General features: G+C 44.7%; 1 protein-coding gene across 1 annotated transcript; it reads right to left on the bottom strand.

Annotated features, from left to right (window-relative positions):
- Positions 1-6,076: 6,076 nt before the first annotated feature.
- On the bottom strand, positions 6,077-8,102 carry LOC135315431 (uracil phosphoribosyltransferase homolog). Its single transcript, XM_064463584.1, has 4 exons — positions 8,024-8,102; positions 7,119-7,280; positions 6,245-6,343; positions 6,077-6,213 (listed from the first exon to the last, which is right to left on the bottom strand). Exons 1-4 carry the CDS (start codon positions 8,100-8,102, stop codon positions 6,077-6,079), a joined length of 477 nt encoding a protein of 158 aa, XP_064319654.1.
- Between the last annotated feature and the right edge of the window lie 3,771 nt (positions 8,103-11,873).

Here is an 11,873-nt window from a genome sequence, read left to right as displayed (position 1 = left end):
GTGCCTGCCTGCAGTGCCGTTAGGGTGCAGGAGCAGTAGGGCCTGGATCCCCACAGCAGCCAGGCCTGTGAGTGTGGGCACCATTTCATGTCACTGCACGGTGGGCGCTGGGTGGCCATGCCCGCACTCGAGGCTGACAATGGCCAACATTTCCGAAGGACGAGCAAAAGATTGTCGGCGAGGAGTGGTGTCTGTCAGTACCTTGCCCTCTTTAACTGTGGCAGCATATCCCCTCTCCTCACGATAGGTTTTCCCTGCTGCTTCACCTGGTCTTGTGTATTAAAGACTACTGTCACACTGTATAAAACCTAAGGTACACCTGTTTTCCAATATGACCCTTAATTAATTGAATACCAGACTTCCCATGTTCTCTGAGTCCTGTTCTTCAGTTAAATTTTTCTGCAGTTCTTCCTCTCATTGACACTCTAAATGGCAGCTGTGTTGCTTCCAGGGTCAGTGTGTCTCCCTCGTGGCATTCTGGCAGAGAAATGAAATCAGGAATCAATAAGACAGTGGGAAGAAAACTGGGGCTGAAAAGAAATAGTTAGGTGAGAACCAGGAGAGGAAAAACCTTGTGTCAGTTTTGAACCCAAGGAGGCTCGTGCTGTACTGAGTATTAGTGCTAGTTTAAGGAGAGGGAAAGGTTGAGGCTCTGCAGACTTGTCTCCTGTAGAGATCCTGTAGGGATTTCATCCGAGTTTGGAAACATCCCACTGTACTGCCTGAAAAGGACTTCAAGGAAAACAGACAAGTCATCTCCATTTTTAAGCAAGGACCAGTACATAGAGAAAAAACAATTTCTGATGATTTATGCGGTTTCAGAAAGCCCACAAGACACCTTTGTTTCTCCTTTTGGCAGTTTACTATAATTGTAGTGAGATTCCCGCCAAGTTCAGGGGCGGGTTGCATTGCAAGTTTGTTGAACCATAAATGGGCAGAAAGATACAAGCCCAACTTCTAATGTAAATGAATTGTTTTTAAATATTCACAGTTTAAATTTCCCTCTTCAGACTTGAGAACTTAATAGGCAGCTACAGTGTTTGTGCTAGAGAGAATGGAGGGGTCAAGTACAGGGCATATTTCTCCTCAGTTTTACTTGCTACAGCATGGAACCAGGAAAGGAAGTGGTTTAGAAACTCACTGAACTGAAGGCTGTGATACCAAAATCACAGTAATGGAGAGCTGAAGCAGCCCCAGTTTCATCTGGAGCAGATGTAGGTTCCCAACTATACTTTTGCTGAATTCACTAGAACATAAAGCACAGAAGTTTATTCCAGCTGCAGAAACATAGATGATACTTGATACAGCATATAGTTGGAGTGATGGAGAGATGATCTAATCCGGCATAAAACTTGCTTGCAGAACATTAACCTGTAACATTTTAAAAAGCAAATTGGAGTTGGAAGAGTGAGTTTAAATCAGATTAGTCCTTTGCATCATTGCTGCAATATAGCTCTTGTGTTAAAGTTGGATTTACTGTAGGGTCAAACCATGACCTAATAGAGCTGGTTTGACTGCTTAGTGAGTAAAATTTAAAAAAAAAAAATTGGTCAAGGTAACTTCAATGTCACAAAGGAGTTTTTTGGTTTTTATGAATCAAAACATTTGTCATTGGGAAAAATTGCCTTCTTCCTGACCCACAACAAATGAATCTTTTTATGTAGACAGTGCTCCTACCTCCGACAGCTTCCCATGGTTGGAGAAACTGTATCCCCTGAAGAGAGAGGCCCTTTCATTTTTGGCAGACATCTTTGAAGCAGGAGAAAAATTAATTCCACTGTCAAACATCAATAATTCAGGGGGCAGATGACTGACACACAATTGATCCACTTTAGCATGGAAAGCCTTGTGCAACCATTGATAAGACAGCCACCAAGTGTGAGTATTGGCAATTAGTAAATCAGCAGGATGTCCATCAGAGTGTTCCAATGGTGGACCTCAAAGAACTGAAGAAATAAAAGGTGATGTTACTGCGACAGAGTGATTTATGCATGAAAGTGACTCCTGTATTTTCTCCCTACCTTTTCTGAACACCAGGCAAGGTCAGAGCAGGATAAAAGTGACTTTGTTATGCACCAGTAACCTAAGCAGCAAAATATTAGGGATTATTGAGCAAATGGGAGGTGCAGCATATTGTACTATTTGAACAGAGGAATGAGATGGTGGTTTATGCTCCTGGAACAGCCTCTCAGTATTTTATGGCATCTGACAAGTCATCTTGTTTGTTTGCCTCTCCCTTTTCCCCTCAATAAAATACTTTTAATTGATTAATCTTACCAAAAGTCTTAAAGATCATCAAATGGTGAGCAACAGAGGAATAAACTTGTTATTCTTTACCTCTGTGGGTGAGTTCAGGCTCTTCAGGTGGATATTTGCCAGTTTGCTGGGAGATGAACACCCAGCAATGCGCAGAGATGGTGGCTGGGTTCTGCTGATTTGCACCTTACTTCAGTGGTAAAAACTTGTAGCTGAGGTCCCGGGCAGACAGCTAAAGAAAAGTACCTCCCGTGGTGTGATTTGGTGGAGTTTATTTGCAAATGCCCTCACAGGGTCGATCAGGTGCAGAATAAGCTCTGATTTTTCAAAAGCACTTAGTGGATTTCAGCATCCAGTTGACATTAATGACAATTAATGGCCTGTGCACACATATCTCCTTAACAGCTTTGAAAATATTAGGACTGGTAGAGCAGTGTATTTCAAAAAGCTTGTAGGGGAAAATATATTTGCATAGAGAACTTTGCAGTATAGGGAAAAAATCCAAAATGTATAGCAAAAGCGTGGTGTAATTCATACTTGAGTGTTTCCAATTTGCTAGTGTATGTATAGCAAAGGAGAATTACAACACTTTTCCATGGTAAGTTTAATGTCGTTTCCTTCAATGAGGGTAAATAAATTTGCTTTAAATCCCCCAGGATCTTAAAAACTGGTTATTTGCTATGAAGTGATAGATGAGAAAAATGTTAGTGTTAAATATACTAAAATAATTTATTCACGATATAGATAAGCAATAATCCAAATGCACTGAGGTGAGAAAAACCTGCATCTCTTGGGAGCTTCTAAACCTGAAGCAAAAAATAATAATAAAAAAAGACCCAACAAACTCAAATCCGTATATACTCAAAATATTAGCAGAGCCAGGTACTGAGCAGGCAAATAAAGCCAATTCACACTAATGTATGAGCCCAGAACAAACTTGAGAGGAAACCTACAGATTTAGTGATGCCTAACAGTGATTTTGCTTTTTTCTCCATCTCATACTCTGCCTACGTTGCTGTACCGTGCTGGCGACAGGCCCTTTCCTCCAGTAGGCAGGCACACGGAGGGTCCCTTCTCTTCTGGTTGGGAGAGAAGTCCATATTTATGCCTTATACAACAAAGTATTTTCCATTCAGACAGTATCTCAGGAGGTTATTCCAGCTGTTATTTTTAAATCAGCAGGTCTGGCACGCTAGAGTTTTAAAGAGCTGGAGGAGAGGTTTGCACCTTGAGGAGGCAGTTTTGATAGCCTTCAATAAGTTGCTCAAGTCTGATCTAGGTCTTGTTTGTCTGGCAGTGCTGTGCTCTCGGGAGAACTTAAACACTCAGGTACTGTCCCCCATATCTGAGCTTTTCAATTCCCAGCCTGTTTGGGGAGCAGGCAGAATCATAGAATCATTTAGGTTGGAAAAGACCTTTGAGATCATCAAGTCCAACTGTTAACTGAGCACTGCCAAGTCCACCACTAAAACATGCCCTGACCACCACATCAAAACATCTTTTAAATACCTCCAGGGATAGTGACGCCACCACTACCCTGGGCAGCCTGTGCCAGTGCCTGACAACCCTTGTGGTGAAGACATTTTCCCTCATCTCCAACCTAAACCTCCCCTGACGCAGCTTGAGGCCGTTCCCTCTCGTCCTGTCACTGGTGCCTTGGGAGCAGAGACCAGCCCCCCCCTCACTCCAGCCCCTCTCAGGCAGCTGCAGAGAGCGAGAAGGGCTCCCCTCAGCCCCCCCTTCTCCAGGCTAAACCCCCCCAGCCCCCTCAGCCGCCCCCCAGCACACTTGTGCTCCAGACCCTGCCCCAGCCCCGCTGCCCTTCTCTGGACACGCTCCAGCCCCTCAGTCCTATCAACCTAAACCTGCATTTCTAATGTAGCTCTTGTGGTGGACCTTGAGCTGTGTTTGCTGAAAGGTGGCAGTAGAATTAATGGCCTCATTTCTGGCGAAATATGTTCTGGAGGGGGATCCTGAGAGGAAGACGGCAGCTAAACACAATGGGAAATGGATAGGAATGTAGCGCCCACAGAGGTGCTATTTGTGCCTTTTAAAACTCTGAATTCCTTGTATATAAGAACAGGAAGATGATTTGGTGACTTTCTGTTTCGTTCAGTCTACGGAAGCGTATTTTTAAGACAGGAGTATCAGAGCTGTGTGCGAAGCCGTGTGGATTTACAGGGGTTTTCTGAGCAGGTTCCTGTCCCCTTGCTGGCTTTGGCTCTGTTTACAGCCGCGTCGTTCTTTCAGCGTCGTTTCTCTGCCCAGCAGCAGCAGCAGCAGCAGCAGCAGAGCTGCCTGCGAGCTCTGCGGGCAGTACCCCTGCCTGCTCCCTACCTGCAGCACCGCTCATCAGGCAGCGTATCAAACCAGGTTTTGTCTTCTCGTTCTTGTCAAAGCAGATGTCTCTATGATAACGCAGCCATCCGGCTCAGATTTAGAAACAGCTTTGAAGGTTTCCGAGTAACTTGGAATTCAGTATTCAGTAACTTTTCCTGTAATTAGTTAAGGACGATTTCCCCCTCTCCTTAAAAGCAGCTCAGCCGCACTTGGTTATAACAAACTCATGTCAAGGAAGAAACAATAGATGGTTTGACAGCTTCAGAACCACTTCAAATCAATACGCACGTGTCAGATTTTTGAAAGCCCCAGAATGAAACATGAAACAAAGAGAAAAGTTGCGTCAAAATGAGACAGAAGAAAATGTGGGAAAAGTGCGTGTCCGAGCGACCGAACAAGCTCCATTTTGTTCTCTTCTGCTGACTTAAAGGCGATCCCCCCGCGCCACGCCGGGCACCTGTGCTGTTTGTGCGGCGCTCCAGCGCCACAGGACAGCCGGGCAGGTTCCTCTGCATCCCGTGCTTGCAGCCGAGTGCGGAAGGCGGCAGCGAGGGCTGGGGGTCCAGGGGCGCGGCGCCAGCGTGGCGTTTGCTGAAGACACCCTGCGCCTGTGTTCCTCGAGGCAGCTTGTAAATGAAGAGTCAGATCCCTGCGGGGAGACTTAGTGTGTCTCAAGATACTGATGCTGAGATCTTTTTGCTCGCTGCATTATTGCCGCTGACGCCGCAAACGTAATTGCAGACGCCCTACTAAGGAGAATGCAGCTTTTCCAATTAGTACTTTTGGCCTTTAAAAAGGCTGTTAACTAGAGATCTGGGCAGCGTAAAAGCAGTAATTTTGACTGTACCCCCTGCTACATGTGCTTTTAAAGCTGGGCTGCTACTTACTTTTTAAATTGAGGTTTTTTTTCCCTTTGCCTCTGAAAGGAAGTTGCATACAAAGAGCACGATAAATGCAGGATACGTAAAGTTCTGTCGAATATGCTAGGTAAATGCACTGGAAAACAGACATTCCCCGGGCTGTCTGTAGTCACTGCTGCAGGTAACAAAAGAGATCAAGTACTCAGCCAACTGCGTGGTAGTTTTTTTAACAGGCAAATAGCTTCTTAAAGGGTAAAATCCATTTCTACTTTCACTGGTGCAGTCTGTAGGATGGATCTATATGATGCATTGTGGAAAAGGCCCAAAGGATTTATCTCATTATGTTTATTGTCACTCTCTAACTGGTTAGGTGCTGTAAATCCAGTTGCACCCCAAAAAATCAGGCTATAGGGGAATAAATAAGTTAAAGCAGAGAGTGTAGCAATTTCTAGAACCCTGACGTTGAGATGCTGGACTTTGTCATGACAGAGTGCGTTGTTGCCGCTCCTGATTCAGCGCTCGGGCAGTAACTGACCCAAACTCATCTAAGTCAAGATTTTTAAACATGCCCTCAACCAACTCAACAATAATTAAAGGTAGAAAAAAACTCTCTTGTCACATCATACAGTCATATTGTTTGTTCTGAGTGTGTCAGTCGGTTCCTTGTACTTCTGTCTGAAGTGTTTTGGTGCAACAGGATGAACTTTGGTAGTTAAAATTGTGATCTCTGGGAATTCCTGGATGATAGATTTGGCACCTTTTGAGAGAGGGCAAAGGCCTCAACTTACCGTGAGGTGTGGAGAATAGGCTTATCAGGACAATGACACTCGGTTGTACGCCGTGCTCTACAAGGACTTTGACAGCCTCGATGACGGTATTACCGGTACCTGAAAGGGGAAAAAGGGAGGGTTTTTACCCCCCGCCCAGTTGAAGAACTCGTCCTAGGCCATCCGAGGCTATCCGTGTTAACACTGGGGCGTCACTGAATGCTGACACTGGCCCTTCCCACTGGAAAACTATCAGCTCCACATGTATTAATTGTAGAAAACGTTGGTCTCCTGATGAAGGAGCTTCGTCTCTCCTCTGAAGCAGCCAACTCTGCCAGGCTTTAACCACCAAAGTCGGTGGATTTTATTAAAGCCCTGAGGCAAGAAAGCTCATCTGAAATCGTAAAATGGCAATTAAGCGCTCCATGTGGAGAACCAGAATTAAATCTTAGACTGGAAAGGTTACTTAATTCTGACAAACTCCTTACCACACTTACCAGATTTTTTTTTATTTTGCTGGTATTAACGGTATTTAATTTTAAAGTAATTTACTTCTAGGATTATAATAGTAATCCAAAAATGTCTTTTAATAGCATGAGAAAAATACTCTTTGAGTCTTTTCTCATGGCAAAATTTAAGAAATTAAATTTATATCAAGCCTTAATGCTTCAGCCTTTCTCCAAGCACAGCCATGCCCACATGATTTGCCCTGCATTCATGCTGGTGCAGGCGGGCTAATACATATTCTGGCACAGCCTGAGGAATCCCCTACTGTGTCACCTAAACCAAGCAAAAAACCTAACCAAAGCCCCTGAAATCTGGAAACTTTCCTGTACATTCAGCACGCTCACCGTTCAGCTGCGTCTGATGGTACGTAACGATGAAAGGCACTTACTTAGTATTGGGTACATCAGAAGAACTTTTCTCCTGTAAATGTCTGGTGGAAACTTAGCGTAGTACACTTTCGCTCGCTGAGTCTCCTCGTCGCTCTGTATCAGGATTTTTCCTATGCGGATTGATCTACAGCAGTCTCGTAAACCTTGTTCCATCGCCTCTCCTCAAAATGAGCAGCGGGAAGGAAAAAAACCAACAAATTGTTACACGCGAAGAGGCGGCACAATTGCAAGACGCTACAGTTGACTGGACAGGCCCAATACTGTATTGGTGACGAGGCCTAAAAAGGAGATTTTTTTTTTTTCTCGGTTCTAAGTGTTAAAAACACTTGAAGCTATTTTCCTTTTTTCTGTTTCGACAAAAAACCGAGTCTACTTGGTGTTACTTCGCTCCTGGCTCTCAGCGGTCCCAGACACCAGTGCGAAGCTCTCACGGGCAAGAGCTGGCAGCGTCAAAACAACCGTTTGGGGTTTGGAGAACAGCTTTGAGCTCTGCCCAGAGGCACCACGGGGCAAAATGCACTGCAGGACGCTGTGGAGCCACTGGATTTTACATCACGGAGACAAGGGTTTCCAGGGCGTTGGGCAAAATGCCAGCGACTGTGCCACCAGCGAGCACGGTGCATCTGGAGACCTGTCTCTGAGCAGAGCTAGTCAGCGACCGGCAGGGACGGACGCTTGGCCTGGCCGCTCACAGCCAGATGACGTCTGCTGCAGCTGTTTGGCTCCTAAAAAGTTAGTGGAACGTATTGCGTGCCATTCTGTGGTCAAGACTACCTAAGAAAGAATAACAGCCGGCAGGTTTGGGTAAAACGTTGCCGTAGAGAAGCGCTGTTGCATAGTTTTGAAAGGGAGTTGCTTAGAGTTGGTTTAATTCGCGCTCATTCAACAACCAGAAGCTGCCTACCACTTCTCATTATGCTGACCCCGCAGTTTCCCTTTTCAAATCTGACTCCTTCGTACTTGTGTCCCGTTGGCGTGGTCATCAACAAACACAAGCCTGCCTGCAAAAGAGATCGTAGGGATATCGCATTTTGCAATAAGGCAGGGCCTTGCAAAAAGACTCAGTTAAAGGCTGAGCCCGTCTGGGGATATGAGGAAAGTATGGCCTTTACTGGGGCAAATGTGGTTTGTCTCTGTCATGCTGACAGCAATGCCAAGCAAAATAATGCAGAGTAATGCAGGTGAGAGGCCTCGCTAATAAATCATTTCAAGAAGACACCGTAACATTATGAAAACTAGGCTTTGTCAAGCTAACCAGATACTTTCCTTAGTGTCATGGTTTAAGTAGTGCTGGTAGAATAAACCTTCAGTTAGTAAGACATCTGAGCTTTCACAGTATTTTGGTTGAGAAAGAGGAACAATGTAAGCCAATATGACAAATATTAATTGGACTGAAAAATAACTGACAGGTCTCCAAGCGTATTTGTAAGCAGAAGCATCACTGAACAAGGCATGGCTCCCTTCCTATCGGTTCTCGACCCCACACCACTTAATGTGTGATCAGTGACCTACAAGAAAATATAAAATCATCACTGACGATCTGCAGGTGCACAGAAGTTAAGGGCAGGTTGCTGAAATCAAACCTAATCTGGATCACTTAATGAGCTGAGATTAAGTAAACAACATGTTTTTCAGTGCCACCAGATGTAAAGTTGCCAGCCTAAGAATAGAGCTGCAGCTGGACTATGGGGCGGGTGACAAAGTCATAAAAAACAGTGATTCAGAAGAGGAATAATCAGCTGAACATGAGCTCCTAATGAGATGCTCTGCCAAGAGGAGCTAATGCTTCCATGGAACCGAAAAGGGAGACACCAAGGAAGCCAAGGGAGGTTTTACTACCTCTGTTGTGGGCTCCAGGAAGACTTCCCCGAGGGCTGGAAACACACCTTCATGAGAAAACAAACACCCAAGGAGCAGAGTTTATGAAGAAATAAAAGGTTAAGGGACATTTTAAATGTGGTCTGTAGGAAGGCACATGGCAGATTAACACTAAAGGGTTCTTTATCTGGCAAAGCGGTGATTGGTAGCTGGACATCAAAATAGGTTGCTGTATATTTTTACCAGTGGGGAAAGTTGTCCACTGAAACAGTCCACCCACAATTTGCCAACTGTGGCAGAGTGCCTGTCACTGAAGAATCACTGGAAATACTTAATGAGATTTTTTTTTTCCTAAAGGAGACACTCTAGTTTGAACAAGAATTAATTCAGAGGAATCCGGCAGCCTTCATTAGGCTGGAATTGGGAGCAGGTTATTAGAACAGCTCCTGCTAGATTTCTTCTGAATAAATACAGAAACACTATGACTGCAGGCAGGGGCGAAGGGAAGGGGTGAAGCAGGCAGGCGCAGGCAGCCTTAACTGCAATATCCGTGTGCTCCCAGTTAGGTGAAAAGGCCATTTTGAGTCATCTCTCCTCCCTTTTCGGGTTTAGGCCATATCCATAACGAGCTACAGCTTTCCAACACCCTTTTTCGCCTGTGTAAAATTATCAGTGCGAGCCATAGCTGCCCTGAGCAGCACAAGCCGCAGGGCAACCACCATTTGCAGAAAGACAGCTACCGAAACGTGCCTCTGACAGTTTTATTGCCGTGCCTTTTGCTTTAACTTCGTGCTGTAAGAGCAGTATTAGCCACTGGGAAACTTAAACACGTTAGCAGGCGAGAGTACTACCAAATAACGTCAGCTTTATTGCTGTCCCTTGGCATTTTGAAAGTATTGGGTGCCTGCTGGGTTTTAGTTATTGTTTAGGGGAAGCAAGAACCCTGGGCAGGCTTTATCTTTTCATTCGTGTCGAGAAAACAGAATAGAGGGGTTTTTTAAGTGTCAAAGTCCTTAAGAGAAAAATGGGGGGAAATAGGAAACACAGGAAGGGGTTGGAGGGAAGAGAGATCTTTCAAAGGCATTTTCTTATTCAGAGTTGATGGTCACCCTCTTATTTACACCCAAAACACAGTTTTGATGGCCACTCAACAATCCTTATCTTTGGGTGTGATTTCGAACATCTCATGTGCAGCTTAAGCATGTGTCAGTGACTTTGGGTACTGCCGTCTGGTTAATCACGGGGCTAGCAGGGGGGAACCCGGAGTGGGTTTCTGCCTATTCTTTTTTGCAGCTGTTTCAACAGCAAATGCTAATTAACTCTCTCAATGTTTTGCTCTTTTTGGGAATTTAAAAATAACTTGCCTAATGAAGCAGTGCCGAGCAGCTCATATGTCCAGACAGATAGGAGTGAAATGCTTCAGTTCAGAAAGCAAAGTCGTCCATGGTGGCAGTGCCTTTGAACAAGTCCCCCAAGGCCCTTTTTCAAATAATCTCAGGACTGGCTGAAATTAATGCAGGAAGAATTTCAGAGAAAGGGGGGAGAATCACGTCAAAGGGCCTGGGACTTGGGAAGACATTTCTGGGTGAGCTGTAATCAGTCCCATCCTATGACATCCCTTTAGCAGCACCATTTAATTACTCCATTACGGGCAGGGTTTGATGTATGTGTTCTATAGCAGGGACATCCAGAACATGAAAGAAAAATGTGGCGCTTCCTGAATGCTTTACAAAGATCAATGAAGCTCCTTGTCCCTTGTTAGAGCAACGAGAAGCTGAGCAGAGTGACAAAACTGCCTGTCCAAGGGCAGCCACCAAAGCACAGGCAGAGATACTTACAGGCTACGGCAGTTTCCAGTTTCTCCCTCAAAACCACCTTGCTTTGTTACTCATCTTTGGTTTTCTATCCTCTGTTCCCTGAGATCGCCGTCCCCATTTAAGTTTACCCAGCAGTGAGCACATCTGCCTCAACAGGACAGGACACATGAGAACGGCGAAGGGTGAACATCCGTGTATTTCCAAGAGTAGCTGCAAGAGTGATTACAAAAACAAGCTGAGCATGACATGCTGGGAAGCAAAATTGTCCTGGAAAGGCAGGTATGGGGTCCAGGGAGATACTTGGCTTCGTACTTTGGGCCAAGACTGGAGTCAGAAACCCTTCCCCCGCCTGCTTCTAGCCTTCTTAGCCTCTTGGACTGGTTTACAATGTTATTGTTTCCTTGCTCTTCAGAATTAAAATATTTATGGTGCAAGCCCTTGAGGTTTTAGACTTACTTCTGTGGGTGCCATAATGCTTATCAGAGAGTAAATGTTACTCTGTCTAATATATCAATGATAAAATCCCTTTTTTTCCCCAGCTAGATGAATGATTATTACATTCTTCAAATCAATTCTCATTTTTCTTTAATTGCTTCTGATGCCCTTGGCACTGTTGAGTGACAGGGTCTGCACTCCAGCCTAGGAGCCTACTGGGGTAACGTGGCAATCTCCTCATCTGCACAAGGAGAAATTATTGATCCTAAAAGGCTGGTGGTTTTATTTGGGGCAGAGAGGGTGAGGAAAGCATCTGCCAGAAGAATTTGCCAGGCAGGGACTTATACTACCACCTATATTAGCCTTACAAAGAATGTAAGATCTATATCATATACAGCATGTCTGTAGGATTTTATTTAATTGTCCTTAGGAAATGCCAGCTTTAGAGTGCAATTCATCATTCCCTTGAATCTTGCATCAAATATGCTATACTGTAAAAGGATGAAATGAAGCTAAACCAGAAGGATCATGTGTTACTTCGGCTCTGTGCTTGTGTCAGGGAAATGGAGGACTTCCACCACTGGGATGCAACCACTAAAAACCAGGAGCTTTTCTCCCTCTGTACAGAATAATGAATTTCATCAACATCCTTCATCCTTCAACCAAGAACGTGGCCTGTGCAAT

This window comes from Phalacrocorax carbo, chromosome 11 (genome assembly GCF_963921805.1).
Source record: "Phalacrocorax carbo chromosome 11, bPhaCar2.1, whole genome shotgun sequence".
In the NCBI taxonomy this organism is placed as follows: Eukaryota; Metazoa; Chordata; class Aves; order Suliformes; family Phalacrocoracidae; genus Phalacrocorax; species Phalacrocorax carbo.
This window is presented reverse-complemented; position numbering and strand designations above follow the sequence as displayed.